This window comes from Leptonotus elevatus, chromosome 4 (genome assembly GCF_054856555.1).
Source record: "Leptonotus elevatus isolate MCC_2025b chromosome 4, RoL_Lele_1.0, whole genome shotgun sequence".
Taxonomy (NCBI): domain Eukaryota; kingdom Metazoa; phylum Chordata; class Actinopteri; order Syngnathiformes; family Syngnathidae; genus Leptonotus; species Leptonotus elevatus.
In genome coordinates, this window is record NC_141242.1 from 10,346,755 (window position 1) to 10,373,866 (window position 27,112).

At 39.9% G+C, this 27,112-nt stretch overlaps 1 protein-coding gene across 12 annotated transcripts in view; it reads left to right on the plus strand.

The window, feature by feature from the left end:
- Positions 1 to 206: 206 nt before the first annotated feature.
- LOC147175462 (pleckstrin homology domain-containing family A member 7-like) overlaps positions 207 to 27,112 on the plus strand; it is a 72,829-nt gene continuing 45,923 nt past the window's right edge. For 4 of the 12 annotated variants that reach the window (XM_086073560.1, XM_086073568.1, XM_086073565.1 and 1 more), the window contains exons 1-4: positions 208 to 438; positions 814 to 972; positions 1,127 to 1,203; positions 1,326 to 1,383. In XM_086073560.1, coding sequence (XP_085929686.1) covers positions 890 to 972; positions 1,127 to 1,203; positions 1,326 to 1,383 — 218 coding nt within the window. In that variant the 5' untranslated portion in view covers positions 208 to 438; positions 814 to 889. Of the gene's footprint in view, positions 439 to 813; positions 973 to 1,126; positions 1,204 to 1,325; positions 1,384 to 20,493; positions 21,166 to 24,837; positions 24,935 to 27,112 lie in introns of those variants that run through there. The other 8 variants (XM_086073561.1, XM_086073567.1, XM_086073563.1 and 5 more) reach the window with 5 other exon arrangements.

The following is a 27,112-nucleotide window of genomic DNA, read 5'->3' on the forward strand; positions in this document are numbered from 1 at the left end:
TATATATATACTTTTGTGTTCTTTCATCTAATATTTTGTAAAAAGTTGTTTTTGTTTGTGGCTAATATTTCTTCTTATGTTACAGTGGACTACAAATCGAGTTTAGTTGAATCATGTTTTTGTATTTTTAATTTTGTAATACTTTTGTATTTTCTTTTTGGGGTATTTTTTCCCCAATTGTTTTTTTTTGGCCCAATTTTTCCCCTCTTAATATTAAAGTGCTGTAAAAATAGAGTTTTTTCTTCTCCTTCCTTTTTACCCTATTTGTTCCATTATTTTTCTCATCTTTTTGTATTTTTCCATCAAATATATATTTCTTTCCCCGATTTTCTTTTTGTAATATTTTCATATATTTCCATCATTTATTATTATTATTTTTTCTAATATCCCTTCAACATTCTGTGGTTAAAGCACTATTGGACTCTTCGTCTTCAACAGGTAGGCCTACACCAACACCAGTGTATATACAGTATTTAAAAAAAGAGAAGAAAAAAAGCCTTTAGAGAATGCAAAAGACTCCAATGTGATTTTTTTACTCTCTCTCTCTCTTATTTATTAATTTTTTTTAAATAATAATTTAAAGCCAAATATTTGTTTTTTTAAAATCAATTACATTTTTTATTACTAATGTATTGTGTATAAGTCGTACATACAGGACAGGTTGTGGTATCATACAAATAATTTCACATTAAAAAAAAGAAAAGACAAAACCCGATAAGGTTAATGAGAGATGCTCCTCATCAGCTCTGAGTCATCAGTTCCCTCTCCCACGAGCAGTAGTCTAATGTCCGCCTCTCGACGACGTCCCTGAAGGCAGCGTCGGCCCATGCTGTGTGATCGCGTCTCTCCGGGGAGACTCAGCCGAGAGATGAACTAGGGCAAGCGGATCATGGCGGCGCCACTGGGCCGGGACTCCCTGCCCGAACACTGGACGTACGGCGTGTGCGGGGACGGGAGGGTCTTCTTCATCAAGTGAGTCAGCTCCCTTTCGTGCGCTTCTCGCCCAATTTCGCTCTTCGCTTCGGCGTAACAGGTGTTTTTCACTCCCTCCCTCATTCCCTCCTCCCCCACTCGCCGCTTTCCTCCACCCCTCTCCTGTGCGTGCGTACTTGTGTCTGGGAACAAGCGACCTTACGCGGGAGACCACCTGGCTGCACCCCCGCTCCGCCGAGCCGGTGAACTCGGGACATATGATCCGCTCAGGTAAGCTAGCAAAGCGGCAGTCTCGGCTCCTGTAGCCCCGGTAGGCTCGGTTCCTCTCGACACGACTCGGCTTTCAACTTTCAAGTGTTTTTTTTTTTCTTCCCCCCCCTTCGTGTTTTCAGACTTGCCCAAGGGATGGGAGGAAGGCTTCACGGAGGAAGGAGCGAGCTACTTTATCGAGTAAGTACAGAATAAAAGTTTGTTAAGTGTCCGTGAACGAAGCGTTAAGCTTTAAGTAATGGCCGCCGCTCGTTAAGCACATTTGTTGCTACGAGAACACTCAGGGACGCTTCATTAGGTACACCAATAGCACACCTGCATTTATTTGCGTTTCATGTGGCTGAAATATGTTTTGCGTGGAATATTATATAGTATATAGTCTTTGTCTATAGTTTTATATTCCATGACATTTTTATGTTTTATACATTAGGGATGAGCAAGTACCAGCCATAGGGAAAAAAAAAAAAACCTGACATCGGGTAAGTTCTCCTTGGCAGTTGTTGGTGCTACACTGCGTCAGTTTGACATGTTTGTGTCAGAAAGAAAGGCCTTTGTTCATGTTGTTGTTGTGTTAGATGAAATATTAAAATACTGGAGGCATCGGTGCTTGGGGAGTCTCAAAGGGTGAATACTCATATTGCTATCCGTTTGGAACTTCATATATTGTCTCATATTTTTCAAATATTATTAAATGTTTGCATATAAAAAAAAAGAAGCCAAATATTAATGTATTTTACCCATTTTTTCCTCAGTATTGTATTTATTATATTTTCCCCAATACATTTCCCCTCAATATTTATTAATCCGATTCGAATATTCTTGTGTAATATTTGTCAGTTTTTTCAAATGTTTTGTATTTTTCATAATTTCAATATTTTTGTCCAATCATTTTTGTCAGATTTTTTCTCCAATATTATTGTTATATATAATTTTTTTTACATATACAGTATATTTTTCTGTTTTTGTCCAATGTTTCCCCCCCCTAATACTGCACTGTAGCCTTTTCCAATATTCAGGTGTAACTTGTAACACTCAAGGACACGTTATTAGGTACACAATAGCGAGAGCTGTATAATTTTTTTTTGTTAGTCTCTTACATTGTAACGTTCTTATGTAACAATTTAACATTTTTCAAGCAATATTTCTGTAGTTTATTTAATTATTTTGTTAAAGTAATCTTATATTTTCTACTCTGCTTTTTTATTGTATTATTTTATTTTCCCATATAAATATATTGTTAATATAAACTCATAAATTAACACTGTATACTAATTTAAACCTGCAAACCCTCCTTAGTTGGTTGTATGTAATTGGATTAATATGCTAAAACTTCAACAAGATGAGACTTTGCGTAATGTTGACATTTGGCCTGCGTGCAGCAACATGCAACCACAAAGACTTTGGTGCGTCTTTGCAGTATCAGAGGTTGAAGATTCATGGCAATGGCTTCTAGGACTTGCATGAATTTGATTTTTTTTTTTTTGGTGGACAATACTGCGATGAAAGTTAAGTTGATGACGAGAGTGATATATATATATATATATATATATATATATATATGATAAATAATGTATTTACATGTTTAAGTGCATTGTTCAAACTTGGCATAATGTTACAGTGGCATACAATAATATCACATACACTTTAGGACTAAAGATTTTGCCTAATGAACAATTAGGCTTATTATTATGCTACATCAACTTGTTAGTACTTGTAGAGCTGAGTATTTTGTCAAAGAGGTTCTTGGTGCAAAAAGGTTGAAAATGCTGGACTAGTCTAGTCTGTACAACCCCAAGTGGCTACAGTGCGGCAGCAATATATTGTCCCACATTTATCCACCTTGATGTTTGTCATCAGCCAAGACGATATTTGGTTGCCTCGGCCCGGAAGTATGTCAATATTCAAACGATGCGAGTCGCCTGCAGTGACACTAGCGACAAGCAAAACATCTCCTGCGGCATATGTAATGCAAAAAGCTTTAAACGCTTTGAACTTACTGCATGACAAATCCTTCTAAAGTTGATATTGACAGCATTTGTCCAGTGGGGGAGTTTTATGGCATTTCTTGCACAGTTTACACTCCCTGGCCATAACATTTGGTACATTTGCATAAGCAATGTGTAATTTTTTTCCCGTAAATATTTCGGGCCGTCACAAACAAATCGACTATACTATTGATTATTCAATAAATTACTTTGTAATTAATTACTTCATTACTTTCTCATTTCCTTTTTAGTCTTAAAGTCATCATCCATGGATGAACATTTTTGTTGCCGGAAAATTGCGTCCGTCAGCAACAAATGCCTGTGCAGAAACGCGGGAGGAGCCAAAATTAGTTCTGGGCATCGCAAATGTGATTTTAAAATGATATATACATTTTTGTGGTCAACTTTACCGCGTTACTGACTTTTTTCACACGGTAAACATATAGTATTAGTGAATACCTTTCCTGCAGTGTCAATCCAAAGTAAGCATAATTTCATTTGTGTTTTATTTAATTGCATTTTATCTTAGTCTTTCATTGTGTGTTAAGGTGTACCCAATATGGTGGCCAATATTATTATATATATATATATATATATATATATATATATATATATATACATTTAATATGAATTAATTGAATTTATATAATTTTGTCCATTTTGTATCTTTTTTCTCCACTAATATACATCTTTGGCTAAAGCTTGGCATAATGTGTTAAGCTGTACTTAACGTTGTGGCCAATTCCATTAAATAAAAAACAATCATATAGCCTACAGTATATATATTTTTTCCGTTTCATTTAATTTTTAAATCATTAGACCTTTGTAGATCAGGTGTATCTTATCTTTTATTTTCATCCATAGGTAATATAACTTTGTAACGTCTACATTTCTTGATAAAGCACCTGTGTGTTCAGGTGTACCCAATGTTGTGGTCACTCAAGTGCACATAGCTGTGAAATCAACGAACCAACTCCCGTCATTCTTAGCGCCGTCATAGCGAGTCACACTGCGCTGATAAACACGGTGACACAATGTTTGTCTGCCTGCCGGCTGTTTGCTGGCATATTTATCCCGCCGGACGGGTGAAGTTTACTTTGCCTGGACTTGTTGAATAACCGCCCCGACATGTGGACTCAATGTGCTGCATTTGGACTCAATGACGACCTCCACGCCCCCCCCCCCCCCCCCCCACTTCCCCTCACAAACTGCTGTGCGTGTGGTTAATTATTGGTCAGGATATTTGTCTTAGATTCCAGCACTATTACACATGCGTACTGCAGTGTACTGGATATGGATGAGGTCACGTGGGTTCACCCACTGTCACGCAGCCCCTCTAAGCAAGGGGCTTCGGTTGTGGGAAGGGGTAGAAGAGAGGTGAGGGGGTGGAGTTGGAGTGTTGTGACGATGGGCAGAAAGAAACTCGATCTCATGCAACGTGAAAGAGGGGTTTGTCCCCGTGGCCTTCATCACTTCTCTAATCTACAATCAATGAGCTCAGTTTTCCCATAGTGAATAATGGAAGTGCAGAAATACTCATCATTGTAAATCATGTATTAGCTATATGGCCTGTTTTAAGGCACATTTTTTTCCTCTCAAATTGTGACTTTAAAGTGAATGTTGTTTTTTTTGCAAGCGCAGCTTCAGTAATACAACCCATAAGCCAGTGATTCACAAAGGGTAGTACGGGCTCCCTCGAGCGGCATGTGAAATAATCGCTGACTAAGTATCGTTCAGTTGTATTTAACTTTTCATTTTAAACTTTTATTTAAATTGTATTTGCAACAGTATGAATTCAATTTTGAATTATTTTATTTAGGGCTGGGCAATAAATCAAATTAATTTTATACATCGTCATTGTGAAAATCGAATTGTTGAAAATTTGCTAAATCGTGAAATAAAATTTTGTATTGTGGATTATTAAATCTTATGTTACATTCAAATGTTTTTGTAATTTTGCACAAGTGGCAGAATGCTGGTTGGGTGGTTCACAAAACACGTTTAGCTACCAACTACTTCATTGTGTCATTTAATTGTGGCATTTAAGTCAAGTCATCTTTATTTATATAGCACAAACTATGAATGTTAAGTTTATGTTAAAACTGATTTAGAATCAGTATACATTATTTTTGTCTGAACATTTTGCACAGGAATTATTTTTGAATAAATTATACCTTTAAAAAAATGTTTGTTGGGTTTATTAGATTAGAATTAGTTAAAATCGTAATCGTCCTGATTAACTAAAAAAAATCGAGATTTTACTTTTTGGCCATATCGCCCAGCCCTAATTTTATTTTACCGTGTATAGGCATAGTGATAATGTTACATGGTAGCTTACAACAAAATTGAATTTCCCTATTACAAAAAGCCTAGTTTTTATGAATACTTAGGCCAACTATGCTATTTTATTTTAATGTTGATCATGATGGCATTTGAAATTTTGGGAGATTTGAACAAAAATCATGGAAGTTGATGCACAAGATTTGCTTCGCGGGCCACGTAAACTGATGTGTTGGGCCAGATCTGGCCCATGGGCCTGACTTTGACACCCATGGCCGAGCATCTTTAATATCCAACTAAGTGCTGTCATTATAACAAATTTTTTGTCTATCATTCCATAACAAATACGCAGAAGGTGAAAAACCTTGAAAGCGTTGTGACTTGAAAGGCCCGACGATGCTATCGGGAGGCCGCAACAAAGAGGCTTATCTCCAATCTGCTTACATCATGTCAGGAGGGTGTGCGGCCTAACATCTAGTGGAACACTTTGCCGCTTTTTCAGAGCATGCGTCTTACATCGGGTGAAGGTCGGGCGAATTTGTCAAGCGTCGTACATGAATGGTGACATGAATGACTATATTAAGGATAAGCATAAGAGAGCTACCCGGAAAGATTCGTCATCAGGACGTACTGAATGAGTAAAGAGACCTTCAGCAATGGAGGTTTATAAGCACACGAAGCAAACATTTAAAAGCAAAATACTACTTTTGTTTTGTTCAGGTTTACAATGACTCATTCATGGTGGGAACAGAATTAACTAAATCAGAGGCCAAGCAAGCTGTACAAAAATTGGGATGTTATTTGGGGGGGGGGGGGGGGGGGTGCTTATAATTCTAAGAAAAATGTTAAGGGCTGATGGTGGTGGCAAGAGTTGTGTGTATTTCGCTACAAAGTCACTGATTGATATCTCATTATGCTTAATACATTGATTGTTCCAGATAAAAAAATATATAAAACATTTGGGGTCACAATTGCTTAGTTTAAAAACAAGCAAAAAACAAACAAACTTGGTAGTCAATTGCGTACACACCCAAAAAAATCAAAAAAAAAATCATGTAAGTTTCGTCCCACGTCATGATTGTGTCCCACTTAATGTTGATTTTTAACAACTAAAAATAAAAATATCAAATTCTATATCTTAATGTTTGAAGCCTGAAATGTGGCAATGGGTCCGAAGGTTGAAGGGGGGTTAATACTTTCGCAAGGCACTGTTGTCCATGGCTATGACTATGTACTAGCATCCCTGAAATTTATGGCATGCACAAATCAAAATGAATGCTTCAAAGAAAAAGAAAAAAAATCGATCACAAAATTATTTATATATTTACTAGCAGAGACATTCAAACTGTGCACATTGTACACACATACTGTAACATAAAATGGGGGGGAAAAGAGAATAATTTGACATAGGCAAATATTCAACCGAGGTGCGTCCTCTAATTAGCTTTCCAGGTGTCGAGCTTCAAACTTGTAATTAGTCACTTGTCTTATTTGAAGGTAGTCACTCTGCTCGTTGGTGGCTTGGTGTGGACTGCATTGAACATGGACCAGATGAAGCGAAGGATAGAATTTTTTGCCAACAATTTTGTCCACTTGTGTAGCTTAAGTGGCCATGGGCAACACACTTTTTCATTGAAAATCACGGCGTGTTGTTTGTTAAAAAAAAAAAAAAACAGTCCTTAGTATGTGACACTCAAAGTCTTGTTTCTTGTTTTCCTACGCTGGGGGTCACAATTAAGTGCAAGAGCCAATCGTGCAGTGCGCGGGTCTGAGTGACCGCTTGCTGTGCAGCAGCAGGCCTCAAAACAAAGCGTCCTCTTCATCTTCAAATAAAGAGGACGCTTTTGTTTTGCCCGACAACTATTATCTCTGTCAACAACACATTGTTGTCATTGCTTGGAGGTGCAAAATGCTTAATGTGTGTGTTTTCTTTTTTCTTTTTTTCGTAGAGAAAGTGAAAAGTTAAAGCCCGCGGACAACATCTTAACATCCACATGGTTGTCTGTGTTGCATTTTCACGAGCGGTATCGGCTCCTGCACAAAGTCTTATTTGTCACACTTTGGCCTCAAGACTCGTCCGGAAGACTTTGACCTGCCGTAGTCAATTAATAACCGGCCTGGTCACATGTCAGGTACCAAGCAGGATGAATGGAGTGGATCATTAATGAATTTTTTAGCAGGCGGCCAGTTAACAATTTTGTAAAGGCTGAATACTTTTTGGGGCCTTTTTTTTTTGTACATTAATTACATTGTAACTTGCAAATAAAGACAATCGAGCATTCATTTAAACATCATATTTAAAAAGAAAACTCCTTCATAAAAGTCTGAACCATGTAAATGTCAGGGCCTACCGCGTCAGGTGAGACCAGAGAGACAATGACTCACGATTGACTCACTGTGTTCTCTCTGACGTCTCCAAGCAGCACCACTGGCTAAAGATTTATCGACAGGTGTGTGCGTGTGTGCATGTGTGAGGTGTCACAACACATTCTTCTCTTCATCGCTTCAGAATGACGAACAAAGCGAGCTAAGCGAATGGATTAGACTTAAATGTTCTCCTCTTACTCTGAACTTGAAGATGAGAATGGAGCTCTGTACTATTCTTATCTGAGAGGACAATCTCACGCTCATTCCGTTCAAATGCAAAATACAAAATAATGGAAATTCCTTTTTTTGTCAAATATCTTAAAAAAAAAAATTGTGGAGAATTTTTAGTGTTTAATTGTTATTATTTTTCCCAATACATTTGAATGGCCATCAATTATATGCACATTTTTGGCTATTTGTGGGCTAGGCCGGTACCAATTGGTAAAGCAAGTTATTTAAATAGATTGTATAGACTGGTCTATCTTCTGATCAAATTGGTAATTGATTATCATCTTTTTAAACTCGCTGATTGGTGATCAGATCCGAAATCCTGAACAAGCAGGCAACTTAATAACTTTGAACAATATCTGATGCAAGATGGATGCCAAAAAGAGGTTCAGTTTCACCAAATGAAGTACAATTTTTACCTTTTTTTTTTTCCTGGAAACTTTTTTCTCAAACATTGAACAAAACTTTGAATTGTCTGTGCTGTATGTCAGTGCAAGAACACAATATATTTTGGACAATCTGACACAAGATGGGATCTAAAAAGTCCTCTAAGATGCTGCAGTATATGTCCCTAAGGTAGAGCAATAAGCAAATTGGCAAAAATTGGCAAGGCAAGAAGCATAATGATACAATACAATATCTGGTGCTAGATAGACCCCCCGATAAGTGGCACCATTTTCCACAAAAGCCGCACACAGATTTCTACTAGTTTCTCTTTTGGTTTCACATCTGAACTAGAATGAGTCTAATTGAGACGGAACCAGGTTAATTAGCAAGATTAGCAAGAAAATTGCTACGAAGCAACACTCGTCTCCAAACAGGTGTTATTGTTGGAGGCCCATTTAGGCGTTTCAGTACCCAACGTTGGTGTGTGTGTCTTTGAAGTCGGCCTGAAAATTGAATGTCCTGAATATTTAACCTGGCCCTCAGGCTGCAGGATTAATCCTCCCAATCTCGCAGAGGATCTGAATTAAACAAAGGAAAGTTGACTGGTAGTTATTCAGGGCACTCCGTACGGTGATCGGTCCTACGGGGGTTCTAATACCGCCAGCCTTCATTTGGAAAAGGCTTAGCAGGGATGTATATGAAGTCATCTAGAGAATGTTTGACCTTTGTGCCGCGTTTGGCTTGGAATAAAATGTCAGTGCTGCACATCGGTCTGTACGCTGGCATCTCTTTCATGCCCCCAGTCAAAATGTCAACCCATTTTGTGTGCGTGACAACTGCAGAACATCTGTGTCTGTTTACCTGCAACACAAAGGGGGGGAAAAAAGATAAGTTACAGTATGTGGGCTATTTCCTCTCAAAGTTTCTGCGAGCTTTTCAGACGAGGTTGGAAATTGAGATTAGTTTGCCTGACGACTCCACTTATTGATTCCTCTTAGAAAACAAACAAACAGTATTTTCATTGACTGGCGCTCGGCTGTTTAAAGCGCTTTGTTGGGCTCACGTCTTACCTCTCTTGGATGATCCCCCAATTCCCTCTGGAGGTGGCAGTTTCTTAAAAGTGGATTTGCAAAAAAATATTTAGCAAAATAAGGTCAACTTTTTTCTTTATAACAAAACAATTACTTGTTTCATAGCTGAATTCGTTTTTGACTCAGCTGAATGCAAATCTTAGTAGACAAAGTGAGAAAAAAATAACAATAAGTGTACGTACTGACTCCAATCCATTTAACCAACCAAACATATGTTTGAATGTGATTGGTTTATTCTAAGCCTAGCCTATAGTCACATGGCAGTGTGCACACTTACAGGTTATAGGTAACGTTAATGGTGGAAAAAGTTTTGCAATGATTTGACTTGGTCTCATTTTTTAAATCTGACATTCAAACAGGGGTGTGTAGACTTTTTATATCCGCTATCAATTCCCAATATGTAGAAGTCAAGTCTCAAGGATACAATACCTAAACCTTCGAGGGTACCAGCCCAAGACATTGTAGTCATTTATGCGTTAGCTTTAAAGCCATATACGCCAACATGGCTGATGTCGGAAACTGCTCACCTGGCATGCATTTTACAGCGTCTTCAGTCATTTTTGCAGGTCTGTATGAAATGATGATGATGATTATTTTGACAATGTTGTCAATTAAAATTTCTGTTTTCGTCTGAAATGGTGGTACACTAGGACTCAGATCAAAGCGTAGCACTAACGAAAGGTTAGGTTAAAATAGGTTCGGCTAGATTAGCTTGATACTTTTTTTTAATTTATCCTGAAGGAAATCCTAGAAGAATTCTAAAGACAATTTTGTAAAAGTTTAGTGCAGAATTGGGGCCACCCACAATATTGGACTCCAGGTTGGTTTCCAGTCCCAAACAGAACCGCTAAACTCCTGAGATGTAAAAAGTCAAATGTCAAGGATGCAAAATTGTACAATTGTAGACATTGTTGCATCGGCTGTTGCTAGCGTGAGTCATGTAAACTTGACAGGATGATAAACGACCACCTGTGCCGTGTACTGATTACATGTTTCACTGTTGTCAGTTACACAGATGATTAATTTAGTTACGAAGGTTACACGGAATTATTGACAGCCGTTGAAATGCATTGAGAAAATTAGGCGGGCGTTGTTGGGGCGATTTCAAATGTATTTATTTTTGTAAACCTAAAAAAATATTCTGAAAAATCATGATAAAGCTCCATCATGCGTAAAACCACCAAAACAAAAAGTAAAAAATAAAAAACAAAAGAATCAGCAAACAGGTGAATCTGTGGCTGTTCACTCTAGTAGAAGAAATAATGTTCATGTTGTTTTTTCAAAACATTTTTTGGGGAAAATGAATGGAGGGGCCACTCAGTCTCAGAGTGGGCACAGGGTGCATCGGCAGTTGCTCATCCCTGGTTTAACTATAATGGCATGACAGCGATGGATGTGCGTGGCAGGTATCCAGGGAGGCCGACAGATTTAACAAAAATTATAAAAATCTGCCAAATCGGACTCAAGCAACTACAGCATCAGAAACATAGATGGGAAAACGTAAAAAAGGGCAACAGAACATGAGACATGAAAACCCACGTTAACAAGGTTGCCATTTCCTCTGGGCAAAAACACCGAGAAGCCTTATTTGTCTGGGACTGGAAATTGCGGTGGGTGACCATCTGTGTCCAACCCGGAGCAAAGGAGGACTCGCACAATGGAGCGATTGAGGGACAAACAACAAGACAGTTGAGACCATGTCAAAGTTGGCCTGGTTGTAGGACACAATCGGCCTTGTGTCAGTAGAACGAGATGGGCGAGGTTGCCAGGTCGCCAAAACATTAGTCAGAGGGGTTAGGGAAGCATGCCGTGTGCAACTGCGAGGTTTTTGCAGTCGCTAATCATCTCGCGTTGAGGTACTTTTGGCTTGGAGGAAGGATGGGGACCTGCTGCAGCCGAAAGCCAACCCACCAAACCGGGGTCAAGTTGGTTCCTGTCAAGCGGCATGCTATCTTTGCTATGACGAACGAGGGGGCGACCAGTCTTGATTATCGTCAACCTCGGAATCCGTTGCGTGATTCAAGGTATGCTAAACTGTTGGGTCGTTGTGTGTGTTTTGTTTGTTAGCTTGTTAGCTTCCATGTACAAGCACCTTATTATTTAGCCATGGGTTGACTTGCGAACTGCAGTCAACTTTAACTGCGAGCGACAATAAACCGCTCAAAGCCTCTTTTGAGTGTGCACCGTTAGAATAAATTAATAGAAAATAAATATGTGCCTGTGTTTGATCAATTTACACACTGGTCATTCTGTCAGAATTCATTTCAACCATTACTTGGCTTTGCTTTTTACGAATGAAAACAAGGGAGCACTTCAGCACCCTCAAGCTCTTTCTGTACAAAAAAATGTGCAGCAGATGGAATGTAAAACATTTAACATCCAAACCCACGCCCCTACAGAAACAATTTGATATTCCCAGCACCTGTTTTTATCTATTTGAATGGATGGCATGTTTTACGGCTGAACTACTCTCAGGTGATGCGATAACACTGCAGCAGCGATGTCAGGTGTGTCATCAAATGAGATCAAATGCATTGTCTGCATGAAATGAAAGTTTTCCACTGCGCAACACAGTTATGTCACATTTGTGAGCCAGTGCAATTTCTTTTACAATGTATTGTAACCTGTTTAACGTTCGTGGGAGACAAGGCCAACAACTTCAATAGCACATTTTGTAGGAAGTTGTGATGTCATTCAGTGTTGAATTTGAACAATGATTATAATTTTGGTCTAATCAGGGACTATCTCTGACCGCTCGATGACTCTACATAATTTATGAAAAGTTATATTAAATGTATGCTGCAAGTAACCAGGATGTGGAAGTTGGTGCTTTCAGTCAAAACCCATAAATCAATAAGCAACACAAAATTTTAACAGTAACAAATAATTCAATTGGATTTTGTTGTGATATTAACGTTATTTTTTTATGTGAATTTTTTTTTACTTTGTAAGTAATAAAATAAATAAATAAAAAATATTTTTTTCTTCTTTAAATTTCTTATGAAACTAGTACAGTTTATGATACCAATACATATATGGTTCATGTTGAAATATATGCCCTGCGATTGCCTGGCAACCAGTTCAGGGTATAACCCGCCTACTCCCCGGGATAGGCTCCAGCACCCCCGCGGCCCTTGTGAGGAATAAACGGTTAAGAAAATGGATGGATGGATGTTAAAATATAGGATAAAAAAAAGAAAAGAACTGTTGCTCTACATGAAGATGACCTAGGCTATTATAAGATTTTCACTTAGAGGTGTACTCACTTTTGTTGCTAGGGGTTTACCTATTAATGTCTGTATTGAGTTATTTTGAGGGAATTTTTTTCCATTGTTTTTGTACTTGGATAATTTTTTTGTGGCAATATTAACTGTTTAATATTTTGGAGTGCATTTTTTGCAGTGTTGAGGGTTCAAAATAGTTCTGTCTAAATATTATACAGTACGGTCGTTATTATTTTGTACAATTTACTACTAAATTGTTTAGCATTGTTACGCTCACTTTCTGTACACGTTTACAATTTCGTCTTTTGGGCCATATTTACAAAACAAAGCCCAGCCTCATTGTTATGTAGTGGTTAACATTTTGGGTCATTTCCTATATAATTCTTGCATGTAGTTCCTTATTAGTGGTAGCTGCACTGTTTTACTAGACCCGCAGCCAAATTATTCATAAAAAAAGAAGTCTGATTGTTATATAGTAACATTTTGTACAATTTCATCCTAAAATGTGGTGTCAGACGCGGATTTCACTCTTTTTACTCACAAAAGCAAGTGTCTTTCAGGCTCCTTCAAACTCGAAATCATTTGCTAGTTGGTGTGTAAATAAGCAGCAGCGAGCGTCACAGAACAAGATGTTTGGCTCGTCTTTTGTTCCGGCTGTTTCTCGCTGGAGGGCGGGATGGATGGATGGATGGATGGATGGAGGGAGGCGGGGCTGTGCCTTTTGTGTCCTAGAGATTCAGTCAATTATTTGGAAGGCTGGCGGAGCTGCTCAATGGCCTCATACGAGACACCTTTAATAACTGCCGCCATGTCGCCTGGCAGTTGATCACTTTCCACCCCACTCCACCCTTCGTTCAAACCGGCAGAGGAATATAGATTTCATCAAAAGAGCAGCGGAGGTTTTCACTTGCTTACGTTTGTCTCAAATATGGATTTTCCTCCTGCATGGTTGCTGCTTTATTGGCAAAAAGGCACCAGAATTAACTGCTCCAATAGCCCAGCAAATTTTTGATTTGCAGGTACCCGATGTGGGTCCTGAGTGCTGTTTGGACCGCATGCGCTGATGTTCCAAACACATTAACGTACAATCACTTTTATCTGGGCCAGCTGTCTGCTTTTTATTCTGATGTTTTTTTGGTGAGGGCGACAAAATGACGCAAGCGGTAAAAAGCAGTCCATTAGAGGAGTAAAAGGGTTGCTGGGGCACTGCAACCATGAAGTTAAGAGGATCCTGATGTGCTTCCACGTGTTTACCACTGCCATGTACCACACTGCCGTACCGTATTTCTGCAGAGCTGCATTGTACCGCCCCTTGTTGGCCAAAGTCTAAATAGGAACATTGAATTGAAGCCAGCAAAGCAGTAATCATGAGTCAACATTCAAATTGACTTTCGTCTTTGTAACGAATGGGTGTTCCTGCCATCCTCCTCAAAGTTGCTTAGTGCCAGTAAAAATGATAGAGACCCTCCAGGCCATGGCAAAGGTACCATTCAACTAGTTTTAAGTCGATGTTTCATCAAGAAGAGTTAAGGTTGAAAAGTTCCTTAGTGCTACTTTAAGTGTACCAAATGGAAGGAGTAAAAGTAACAAGTGGTCAGAAATTAACTACTCAAGTACATATGCTTGAAAAATCTTAAATCCAGTATTTGCTACTCCATTCTGGAATAAACCAATGCATTTCGATATTGCGGTTCTCCCAAAAAGTTGTTGAAGTTACAATTAATCGGCTGGCTGATATAATTTGCTCGCAATAGCACTTTTAAAAATGGTCAAAAGTAGTTTTTTTTTTTCATTTACTGCAGATTTCGTTTCCTGGTTTTCTTTACACATTAGCACATTACAACATGAGACAAAGATAATGATGTCTAAATATACCCCCCAAAAATCGGCCAATTTTTGCAGATTTGTAAAATTAAATACTAAATTCCGACGTATTGTAAAACAGTCCAATTTTCTGCCTGTAATTCATGTCTTTATTGTTGTAAGCGTCGAGGGCGCCAGCAATAAGTTTTATTTTTCATTATCTATTTATATTTGTACCGGATGATTAATTGGTTGAATTTTATTTAGCTAAATATTAGTATCGGCATAAAATTAAAAAAAATCTCTCTACAACACCCCAAAGGACACCATGTTTTCACGAAGAGAACACTGCTATCTATTATTTTTCTGACTGAATCAACACAACGGACATTATGCGGCAGTCGCGCAGATGAGACAATGTCATTACGATAAAAGCGCCAGCATTGCAATTTGATTGTTGCACTTATCTGTCGCCTCCGTTCGCGTAAACCCGCCGGACTTCTGTGTACGTTCCAGTTAGCCCTCTTTTTAATATTCGATTGCTATTTACTGCCGCTGGAGTCCAATTTGTTGCTTGCAGAATTGTTATTAGCTTTGTTCCGTCCCTGTGGACCGAATTCGCTTCGCATATCAAGAGGGCCTCATCAAATGGTGTGCATGAAGAAGTGAAAGGGAGACTCAGTTGTGCCACAGGTGACATTGCTCTTTTTATATTGGGCACAGGTGCGTGTGGTGCAGTGTGTGGTCAAGGGGTTGCTCTTCTCTATTATTTTTTGAGCTGTGACACGTCCTAATGGAGGCAGGAGCTTGTTCTGTAAAAAGAAAAAACTAATTACAAGCAGGGCTCTCATGTCGTAGTTGATAAAAGCATAATGTTGTGTTGTTAATGTTTTAATTTTCATGTAGATAGTGGAATAATTCTCTCAACCAGCCAGCTGGGAGTTATTTGTATGCAATTTGCAATGTGCAGTAATCCATCACGAACCTACCGGTAATGCTAGAGAAGTAACGGTATGAAAATTTCACATCACGATTATCATGACTCACCTCAATCAACAGACGAGATATTTTCAGATGGCTGCTTCACTTTATTTGCAGATTGGAAACATGATACACGGTGTGGAGTCATTCAACACTGTGAAAACTAAGTGCAAATGAACACCAAATCAGGACCATCCATCCATGTCATCCTCACTAGGGCGGACATATGGATATACTGTACATGGAGCTGGTTTCAGCTCATTCATAAGCGGCAATGATATTAGTCGTTCTTCGCTGAGGATAAAGAGCATGTAAGTTGTTTTATCTTGTCTCATTAAACAACCAAATCAGGGTATCACTGTAGAGTGAATCTATGTTACGGTTCACTTAATAAAGTATCCCGCGAGTGTCTAATAACAACTGTGGACATATTCAAATGTACCTAATAAGTTATGCACAACAGCCGCTAAAATATGTTAATAAACCAGTCTTCTAATAGCCCCTTCAGCTATCAGAAAATTAAATAACTCAGAGACTTGCCCTGAGGTGCAATAATCTCATTTGGAGTCTGGTTCTTCAATGCTTGCTAATCAGACGCAAGCAAGAACTGATCCAGAACCCTGCACCCAATATAAAAAAAACGACTAAGATGTGGACTAATTGTCGTGTCAGATTGTCGTGTGGAAGGATAGACCAGTGTGATGATGCCCGAAGGTGTACACTTGAAGTTTTATTAATAGCACAGCCTTTATGTGTGCGTGTATGTGTTTTTTTGTGACTGGGGATCGGGTTCAACAAACCCTGCAGGCGTATGGACGCACATATACACACACACTCCCCTCTATGGGCTTAATAATAGGTTGAGAGTGCGATTGATGATCAGGTTTTCCTCTGGAAGGAGTCCAGGCAGCGGCGAGAGGAAATAAGGGAGGAACGTCTTAAATGGTGATTTATATTTGACAAAAAATGTGTGTATGGGCATCAAAAGGACAAAATTAAGCCAAAAATGACAGTTTATGGCTCAGTAACTTCAAAAAATGATAGTTTACGAGAAATGTATGGATTGTGGATTGAACTGCCATGGAAGGTACACTCGACTGAATTTGATGCAGGTCATATGGGTGCTGTTTGTGCTCAGTGACTGTGTGAAAGGTTGTCTATCTCCGTGTGTGCCCTGTGATTGACAAGCGACCAATCCAGGCAGGGTATATTGTGCCTTTTGCCTAAAGTCAATTGGGACAGACTCCAGATCGCTGCCTAATGGAATCAGGAGTGTGGCCGATCTACATCTGCATTTGAAGTCATTGAGGAAAAATGAAAGTTGAGCCAGTTGCGACATCTTTGCAGAAGACATGCCCTCTAACATTAGCGGACATCTTTGATAACTTTGATATAAGAAGACAAAAGATCTTTTGCTTTGATAAAGGAAGACTAGAATGTCACCTTCACCGGACTCAAAAGAAGCTGAGCTGCACTGTGCTTGTTCACGGTGTACACAAACTTCCCATCCCTGACAATGATCTTTAAATCATTATCATTGAAGATTTAATTAATTAATTTATTTATTTCTGCACCCGGGAAATCAACACTGGCAGAAAATTTCCTCCGGGAGTGAACAACAAAGTTGAAGGATGTTTGGCTTGTTCCCAAAGCGTGCTTGTTAATGCGTCCTGTAGTGTAGATCTCAGGTGTGACCTTGAGAGCGGCGGTGTGTTGTAGTGGGCGGGAGGGGGGACTTTGAGATGTGATGGGCCCATAAGCCATCTGCTGGCTCAGTCGCACTCCTACCGCCATGAGGCTTCTGGATAACGGGCTGCGTTCCCATGTGTTTTCCAACCCAGATTAGATGCAGTCAGGATTACATTTACAGACAAAAACAAACAGCGGGGAGCTCTATCGCCGCTTCCCCGTGCAGCCTGTTTTTCCTTTTCATCCCGTCCAATGTCTCGTCTTGCTGCTTCCTCCCAGCTGGCAATTGCTTCCTATCTTCCTCTTCACTTTCTGGCTGACTCTGATCAGCCAATTACAGTGCACTTCCTCACCGACCCCGGGGGTGTATGACTCTTTTCACCATGTGTGTGGATCTTGACCCAATGCCCCCTCCATATTTTCTGCTTGCTCCTAACCGTGCCTAAGGGCACAGGTAACAACAATCAGAGCTCACCTGTTTAATGTGTTTAAGCTGTGATTGGCTGTTACGTGGGCCCTTAGACACTTGTGATGTCGTTCTCATTCGATAGCAAGTGGCAAAATCCTGCGATGGATGGAATTTGCAGCGATATAGAACACATAAAATATAATACTTGACTTACGAGACGCTTGAGTGTATCCCAGCTGACTGTGGGCGGGATGCAGGGTCCACACTGGACTGGTCACTAGTCAATCACAGGGAATGCCATTAGCTAATCTAATTATTGTACTGCCATTATACTTTTAATCTCGCACATCCCCAGGGCACGGCGGTTTAGGAAGCGTCAATCTCATCAAAGAGTTTTAAAAGTATTAGTGGATGGTGCAGCAGCTCTGAGGATGTCAGCAGCCTCCTGCCAGGTGTAGGACAGTCGACCTTGCAGCAAGTTAGTCCCGTCCAAGTGTGCCACACACCTGGATTTAGCTCATCGGCCACCTGTCGCATGCTTAACTGGAAGGTCAATCCTTTACCATGCTACGTTCTTTCTGTTCTCCTTTACCATGGTACCTTGCCCTACAAGTTTATCATGTTCATGACCAAGCTTGTAACTTAATTTACTCGTTTCTCAAATCAGTCTTTTGCTTTGAAATAAGGTTAAATGTAATCCATTTCAGCCCCCACCAACATTTTAAAAATGTGTTGTTTTGCTCTGAAAGAAAAAAGATTAACATTCTTCTTCTGTTTTAATTTTTCTTAGTAAGTCACAGTGTCCCAACACTGGTGAGCTCTTTTTATAGAACAGACTGGCGGGCTACTCATAATGTCCTTGGGAGGGGCTAACAAGTACCCACTGGCACCATGTTGTTTGACTTAGTAAAAAGGCTTCCGTAAGTATGATGGAGTTAGTGCCATCCTTCATCTTCCATCACTCCCTGTAACTCCTCATCCCTCCCTTCTCTGCTCAGAAGGAGAAAAAAAGTGGCTAGCCTCTCGTCATTAACTTCAAAGAGGCGACTAGTTAAGTGATCGGTGCAAGCAGCCAATCATATTGTAGCTGCTTACAAGTCTCCTAAAAGAAAGCATTGAAAAGCTCATTGCCGGTGACAGGCAGTTTTCGTGATAATTAAAACTTTGACTTTTTGAAACCACAGTAAACCGTCAGACCAGTAATCAGACCATGTCTAATCGCTGCTTCTTCGTTTTAATAAACCAAGTGCAGACATCCTTCCAATCTTCTGTACCAAGGACCAGTCTACCAATCAAGGGACTTGCAAAAAATGGCGGTGGCAGATTATGAATAAAACATAAAAGAGTGTGGCAAGAAATGAAAAGAAAACACCACAGCGGGGGGTGGAGTTGACAGAGACAGAACGCTGATGGCTCATTTAAACGGCCTTTTAGGCACTGCTTGAAAATGCTTCGGTAACATTGATAAGGAAGATGAGGTAAACAGCCGGCGTGCTCTAAGGTCAGCTGTTGAATTTTTGGCGAGCATGGAAACAGTTGCATCTTAACTTTCTTAAATACCCCAATTTTTTTGTTTTTTGAGTGTGGTTGATTTAAAAAATAAATAAATAAATAAATTATGTTTTGCCAAAATTTCACCTACGAGCAATCACTGACTGTAATGACCTTGCATGTGGGCAAGGAAAGCCACAGTCATCGGTTTAGCCATTGAACAGGACTAACAAACAATTACAAAATGTGCCAGACACGCCCATAACCCTTAACTCATTTGCTCCCAAAACCGTATAAAACGTTCAAATTCAAATATTGCCATGGTCCCAAAAACGTATTTATATGTTTAAAAAATAAAAATAAAAACATGTTTTTTTTATGCTCAAGCATACAGAAGGCTTTGATGCAGCCTCCGGCCTGAAGAGGTCACTTAAAGCAATGGCAGTTATTGCAAAAACGGCGAGCAGGTGGCAGCAGAGTACAAGAGATCAACGTAGCTATCTAGCCAAGGGAGTTGCTTCAGTGAAAATGGTTGGGTGTGAATGAGTTAAGGAATACATCTAACACACAAACAATAGATTATGTACAGTAATGATACTTAATTAAAACAAGATTGTCTGATTGTGGAGATGTGTGTATGTATGTGATTGAAGATTTGTTTTTCTCGAACACATGAGTACATTGAGTTAGCTTAGTCACAAAATTGAATTGCAAGTTGAGGTAACTAAAATTGTAATCATCAAAATGTCTAAAAACTAAAGTAGTAACTGTAACTAAAGTAAGTAACTGTAACTAAATATTTTCTTAGTTACATGCATTTTGTAATGAGATCATATGTTGACAACTCAAGTACGATAGTGTTTTTTGATTTCCTGAAAAGTAGTGATTTTGGAGATGTAAAGATTCCGCCGAACGTAGCGATGGTATGCTTTTTGTGACATTTTAGCTCCTAAAGTGTGTTGCGACATTTATCTAAAGTAAAATATATGCCTTGCCTCAAAAAAGGTTGCAAAACCTTGCGCTGGGCCACTGCACTGCCCAGACATTGTTTTGTTGATTCACATTCAAAACATTTTTTTTTTTACTTTAATTCCACAAATTAGAAGTGAAACTTTTGCTGGTAAAGCATTTAAAGGTGATGCTTCTGTACCTTGAGACAGTTTGCTGAGGTTACGCAAGCTCGACAAGAAACGATGAGCTCAGGTGTTTGCGTTCAGGTGTCAAATGACACCTGAGTCACAGTTAGAGTGGGCATGTAAACATTGTCATATTCGCTTCCTCCATTCTTTCTCTCTCGCTCTCCCTCTCTCTATCTCTGTCTCCCATCCTTTCCGTCCCACAGCGGCATGCATCCTGTCAGTAGCGCACGAGGCAGGAATAGGAAGGCAGCCTCGCTCTGTATACCTCCGTCTCTCTCTTTCCTCTCCACTTCCCGCCTCTCCTCCTCCGGCTACAGACGCTCGCTGCTTTTTTTTGCGAGGCGGGAAAGCCGGAGCAGAGCCAGCGGTTAGTTCTCAGCTCAAAAGACGAACCAGACCACATATTCAGGATGAATTTGCGGCATTCCGTGAACTTTGGAGGAGCGGGAGGGATGCGTGAGGATGGACGTCAGGCGGGGGTTGACCTCAAAGACGGCTGTTTCGTCTGATTACTCCTGAGAGCCTCGGGGGAGGAAGGGGGTGGTGAACGTCTGACTCTCGACGGGATCACAACGGGAGCTTGTGATGTCACTCCTCACCTGGGCCGCTTGTCTGGGTTTGTGCTGAGTAGTTGTTTGTGGGTTTGTCCCAAAAACAGGAGCAGGGGGGAAGGGAGGGACTTCCATTCCAGGTGTGCAAACCACTGCGTGGGCTCAGTTGACATCATTCCGGAGCCGTTCGCTGGACGTTGATTTATGTGAGACCACCGAAATAGAAACAGCACTTGTGGACTCGTAGGGGAATACATAGAAGCATCATGTGGAATCAGACAGGATACTGCAATCATATCCCTCAGCCTGGATATCCCTTCTACCACGCTCCTTGCAGGTATGCGACCTAGATACCGACATTCCAAATCGGGTTAAAAGTGCGGCGCAGATTGCTAGAAGTCTGTTTTGAATGGTTTACAAACTGTTACAATCCTAGTTGGGGCAACATGATTTAGTTGGTAGAGTGGTTCTTTTCCTACCTGTAGATTACAGGTTCATGACCCCTAGTACCATGTTGACGATTTCTTGAGCACTTGAGCACCTTGAAGGTTAGAAAAGCACAACAGTGAACCCCTGTTTATTACAAGGTAGACCCTCCGTGATAAAGTGAAACCATTGAATTTATTTAACCATTAAAAAAAAACTCCCACAAACTTTCAACACATTCAAACTTACTAAACACACCTTAAACGCATTGTAAGCTTAAACATTGTATATAAAATGTAACAAAAGTCTGGCATAGTGAAAATGGGATTTTGTGAAAAACTTTATTTCTGCCTTATTTCAGTGGTTCAATTCGGAAAGTGATCAATTATATAGCTTCTCTAAATACAGTGAAATATTTCATGTTTAAAAACATAGTTTTGATGTTTGCAGCAGTGAATGAAAACCCCAAAGAAAACAAGCAAACAAACAAACTTAAGAAATACAAGATAAAAAAAAAAAAGTCATGTTTTTTTCCAGATAAATTCTGGATTCTTGTTAATCTGTGGTGTACTGCAGGTGTTTGTGCGAGGGCCTCACATTTATTGTGATTTTTTTTTGTACATCCTGCATTCATCTAATCTGGTTATGATTTGGATGATACACACTACAACAAAATACTGTACAAAGGCATAGCGAAGCTTTGCCTGAAATTGAAAGCCACATCTGTATGCTAGCCTGAGGACCCGCCCCCTCATTGGTTTATCTGCATATTCTGTGTGTAGAGACGCTGACGCAAGTTAGCTGCAACCCAACCCAGCATTACTCCTAAGGCATTTTTGGCATTCATCATAAACATTAATATCCTTGATTTGGTCATGGAGGACGTTGTTATTAGGATTACCCGCCCAAAACATATTTTCCACAAAACCTTGTATATGGGTGAAGCTTGTACCAAGGAGGAATGTTTTGGCACAGATCGGGATAAAGGTGCATATCGAGGAACATTGAAAGAGTTTTCAACATTTTCTGTCATTTCTCTGTGAATATTCAATGACTGTTTATGACGAAAGGTGGGGAAATATTTGCTTCGGTGTATAATTTGGTGCAGATACAGATTGTGGTTGTTGGGCCTTGCTGAGGGTCTGCATTATACCGAGTGAAAAATATGTAATATGCGTTTAAATATGTAATATCATATGTATTAGGTAAGAGTCTGACGATGTGTAGCCTGATTTAAATTCATTATAGTTTATCGTGAGAGTTTACTAGGTCATTTGGTGACTGTTATGGTCAAACAGGTTATTCCGGGTTTGTTAATTGTGCATTCTGCTCCAACCGAAATACTAAACCGGTTTTACCTGTGGCAGAAGTTGACAAAAAAAAAACGTTTGTTGTTCCTGCTGTGTCATGTAGTTTACTACACCAAACACCAAAAAGCAACAAACACAACCATTTTTTAATTTATGCTATGGTTGGCTTCCAACATGGTCCTTCCAGCCAGCTACATTCCTCGAGAGGGTGGCAGCCAACAAAGCGCAGACCCCTGCCCACGTCTGGCTCTCTATATCAGATACTGTCGCAGCTACAGACCCCTGACTGCTGCTGGAGTGCTGCACTGCTCATTCATTGTGGCTATGTGTTATTCATGCTGCTCTGCAATGTCTTCAATCACGTTTTGCAAAATGAAGTCTTTAATTAGCCCTAAAAATCCCACTTTGTTCTTGAATATGCCTTTAAAAGTTCATAAAAACGTTATACACACACTAAACAGAAACAAGTTAAAAAATCTCAAGTCAACGTTTCATTAATGTTGAGTGTGCAAGCTGAAGTGAAATATTGCCCACTCCTGGTCATATTTAGGGAGCGTGGTCTCAAAACAAAACCAGCCATTTTTAAAATAGACTAACGCAATGTTGTACAGCAATAAATTGGACATTTGTGATCGGATATCAAGTAATATTATCAGACAAATAAAAATGTGAATTTATTAAATTATTTTTAAAATCCTTGTGCTTATTTGTGAGCAGCAGCGGAGGCGGTGTTGGTAGGCGGTGGTCTTTGCTTCGGGGCAGGGGGAATTAGCTGCGGAATGACTCATAGCCAGGACCGCCGGGCAGGTCACCGACCAGCCATATGAGCCAGGAAGTTTGCCTTCATCTAAATAAACCCTCTGAAAAAACTCAATCGTCGCTACTTGCTCTTACTGCAGTGTCTCACGGAGACTGAGTCAGCATCGAATTGGTCCACCTGTAGAGCATTTGACATTTGCTGCATTCAGGGAATGTCTGACATTTGAGGTAGTAGTTGATTGAGATGCTTGTGCCTGTCTCATTCTTTCTTTTTTTGTGCCAAATCACTGTCCTTCAACTGACTTTAATGTCGCTGTGCTTTATATAACATTTTCTTTCCCGCCTCAATCGTTAATCCTCATTGTAGATAGAAAATCCCACTGAGGAACTTCCTGTTAACCTTGAACTTATTGCAATAGTAAGATAAAAAAATATATAAAAAAACTGGAAATTGCTAGTTGAAAAACTCTTGAATTGTAATTCATACTTCTGGCCCACTAGTGTAGTTAAGTTTGCTGCCAGAACGTTTGCACGAAGCCACTAGTTTGTTAGCTTACTGAACAGTTACTTTAATAGACATTGAGCTGCTTGTTTTTAACGACAGAACATTTAAGCTACAAGCTAGTCCAGTAGTTTGCCTGATAGCCTACTAGCTAGTCGGCTCATTTATTCCTAGCAAGTTAGCCAGTAAGACATTTGTTGGTAAGCCACATGTGCTTTTAGTTCAGTCACTAGACTAGTTAGTTCAGACGATTTGGTAGTCATATTGTCAGCCCAAGACATTTGTTGTGTGGCAACAGAATCTTGTAAGATGGTTTGTTAACTTGCAAGGTTGCCCGTTTAGTAGTCTGCTCATTAGCTGGTTTGCAGATGTAAGTCACATAAACATGAGTCATAAGTACGTAAGTGACGAGTATTAACCTTCAGGCTTTATGCAAGCCCCAAGTAATTGAGGAAAAATTTGAAGCAAGTTGAGTCCCAACGAAATTTCAAGCAAGTCACAAGTGAAGTCATACAATCTTGCTCTGCCACAACACACATTAGCCATTTTGCACTCAGTGTCGGTACTTGCGTTAGTTAGCTGCACTAACACGTTCACAAGGTCCCACACGGTCTTTGTATTGCCTATTGTTTTTTAATTGTCTTCTCAATGTAACGCATAACGTTCATAAAGCTTAGCCTTAGTTAATGTTTGAACAGCTATCTGTTAGCAAAATCGTGGAGTTAACCTAGATTCACTGCATTTTGAAAATGTTGATCCTGAAAGACTTGTCAAGTCATATCTTTTAAATCTAAGTCGAGTCTTTTCTAAGTTTTAATCAAGCACATTTCAAAGACTTGTTGATTTACTGTAAGTCAGACAAAGGTTCTGTCAAGTCATGTGACTCTAGTCCCCTGCCTCTGACTCTGAGGTGTGTTTCTTATCGATTACCACCGTGGTTGCAGTTGCCAGTTAATCATTACCTCATCTGTCAGAGGTGACCATCAGGACTCGTCTACATTTGTTGCCCTAAAACAGCACGCCGGAATAAAAGTAGTGCTTGATGGACAGACTCTGACACTCACTTCACTAATACGGAATAAAATGACATGCTCAGACTATCTCGGAGGGTGAGTGTCATATGTGTGTGTTTCTGCGTGCACGTGTTTGTGTATAGCATATTTAAACACGTTTAAGTTGTGAAACCACGCGATGTGCTGAGAGAGACCGAGGGTCAAAAGCTGTGACTGAGGTTCAACAACATTCGTGAATTTTGCGTTATAACTATTTCATGCTCATTTCGATTTTATTTGTTTTATCTTATTTTATTATGGGGTGTTACTTGTAGAATTTATATGAGAAATGTTGTAACATAAGAAAATGTGGAAAAAGTGAAGCACTGAATACTTAGTATAGATGCACTGTATATTTAAAATGATGTTGTTGTAAGAAGGCTGCGGATGTGCTCCAACTCTCATTTTCTCCCCGTTAGGCCATGACGGAAATAAGACGTCTGTCAGTCGATGATTGATGATTCTCTTAAATATTTACAGCATTTGCGTATGTGTGTGCATTTGCGATATCCCGTTGAGTAATGTGTGTGACAGATGAAACTCTCTCCGGTGTGGAATCTTTTACCGCCTTCTCTGCCGCTGCCGTCTTGGGCGCAGGTCGGGAAATAAATATATTTCTAAAAGGATGCTTTTTGAAAAAGGAAGTTTGGTGCTTAATAACGACTGGAGGCCGGAGTCTTTAACACGAAGAGTCAGCAAACTTGCTGCATTGGGGTCATGATGAACCTTTTACGCAGAATACAGCTAAGGCATATGGCAACAAAGTATTGCTGTCTGGTCATTTTGGTAGCATGAAAAATTTGTACTTTCCAGCTATTGTTACCTCCTTTATCAATTATGCATTTCACCATTTCCCAGATGCTATCGTTAGCCGGCTCGCTATTTTTGCCCCTTTCCTCTGGAGACTTGTACCGTTGCACACCCAGCACCCTAGCCGACTCCTGTCATTCACTCTGGATGTTTTCTCCTTTTTTTTGATGTGGTGTGGTGGGCACTGACACTTTGACAAGAGGTCCTAGCGGAATTACACCCCGAAGGTCATGGTGGCAGTCCACTCAGATGGAACATTCAGCATTCCTTGACACAAGAGTTGTTTTCCCCCACAATGACATCTGACACAGAAGCTCCGGCCAACTGTTTTTTTTTGGATAGCCTGTTTAGGCAGAAGACAGGATGGGCTGTATTAACTGCACCGTCCACTAATTGTCGCCAAATCCATTCCACAGCCATTGTCACAGTGGAATTACTGCAAGGTTTCAGTATCAGTCTTGTAGTTTCTAATAGTTTGTGATGTACTCGAGATGAGCAACACAGCACACCACATACCACCATATCTGGTGCAGTATCAAGACTTACCTGTGAGAGGCAGCGTAGTGCCACTGGGGATCCAGACTGCTGGAAAATATAAGGAAAGAGAAAAAGTAGTAGGAGAAGAAGCTAGGCTAACTGTTAGCTTATGTGGTAACTACACTGCACTGGCAAAGTCTTCTTGCCAATATTATTGTGGCGAATGACTTGTGAGACATTTAAACAATCCTTCACACCTTTCTTTGCAAATATGCCATATTATTACGTGGAGACCTGTGATTAAGAAAGCAAAGCAGCCAATTTATGTACATAATATGAGGCGCTCTTTGTAGTCTGGAAATTATGGTAGTAAGTCACTTTTGCATAAGATGACCCCTTTCGCACATGTTTAATTAGAGTTACTATTTTCTTTGTCGTGCTGCCTATTTTTAAAAAACAAACTGATAATGTCAGCACACTGAGCTTCGAAACAAAATGTAATTTAAAACTCATTCAGTGGAGACTAATGGAACTTTCTATGGTGACTGTGTAGTCTGTCAGAAGTCTCTACGGCCATGAAGGCGTTGACTCTGCTGGGGAGTGAAAGCAGTTAAATGGGCCAATAGCTTCCAAACACGTCTGTGCCGCTCGTCTTCCCCGGCGTGATTCCTCTCGCAGCCTCCTAATGAAGCGTAGCATCTCGTTTGAATACGCCAGCGTTTCCCTCTGAGATCCAAATGACGGTGACCACTGTGTATGCTTAATTTCAGAACTGGAGCACATAACTGGAGACCTAAAAATAGAGAGTTTTTTTTTAACTTTCTCTGCTGTGCTGGGCAATTTTTGGGCAATATACATAGCTGGCTAATAAATAGTGCTGTATAAATTTGTGCCCCTAATGGGGGAACTAATGTGTTTATTTTGTAAAGGCAAGTGATGGATGTAGAT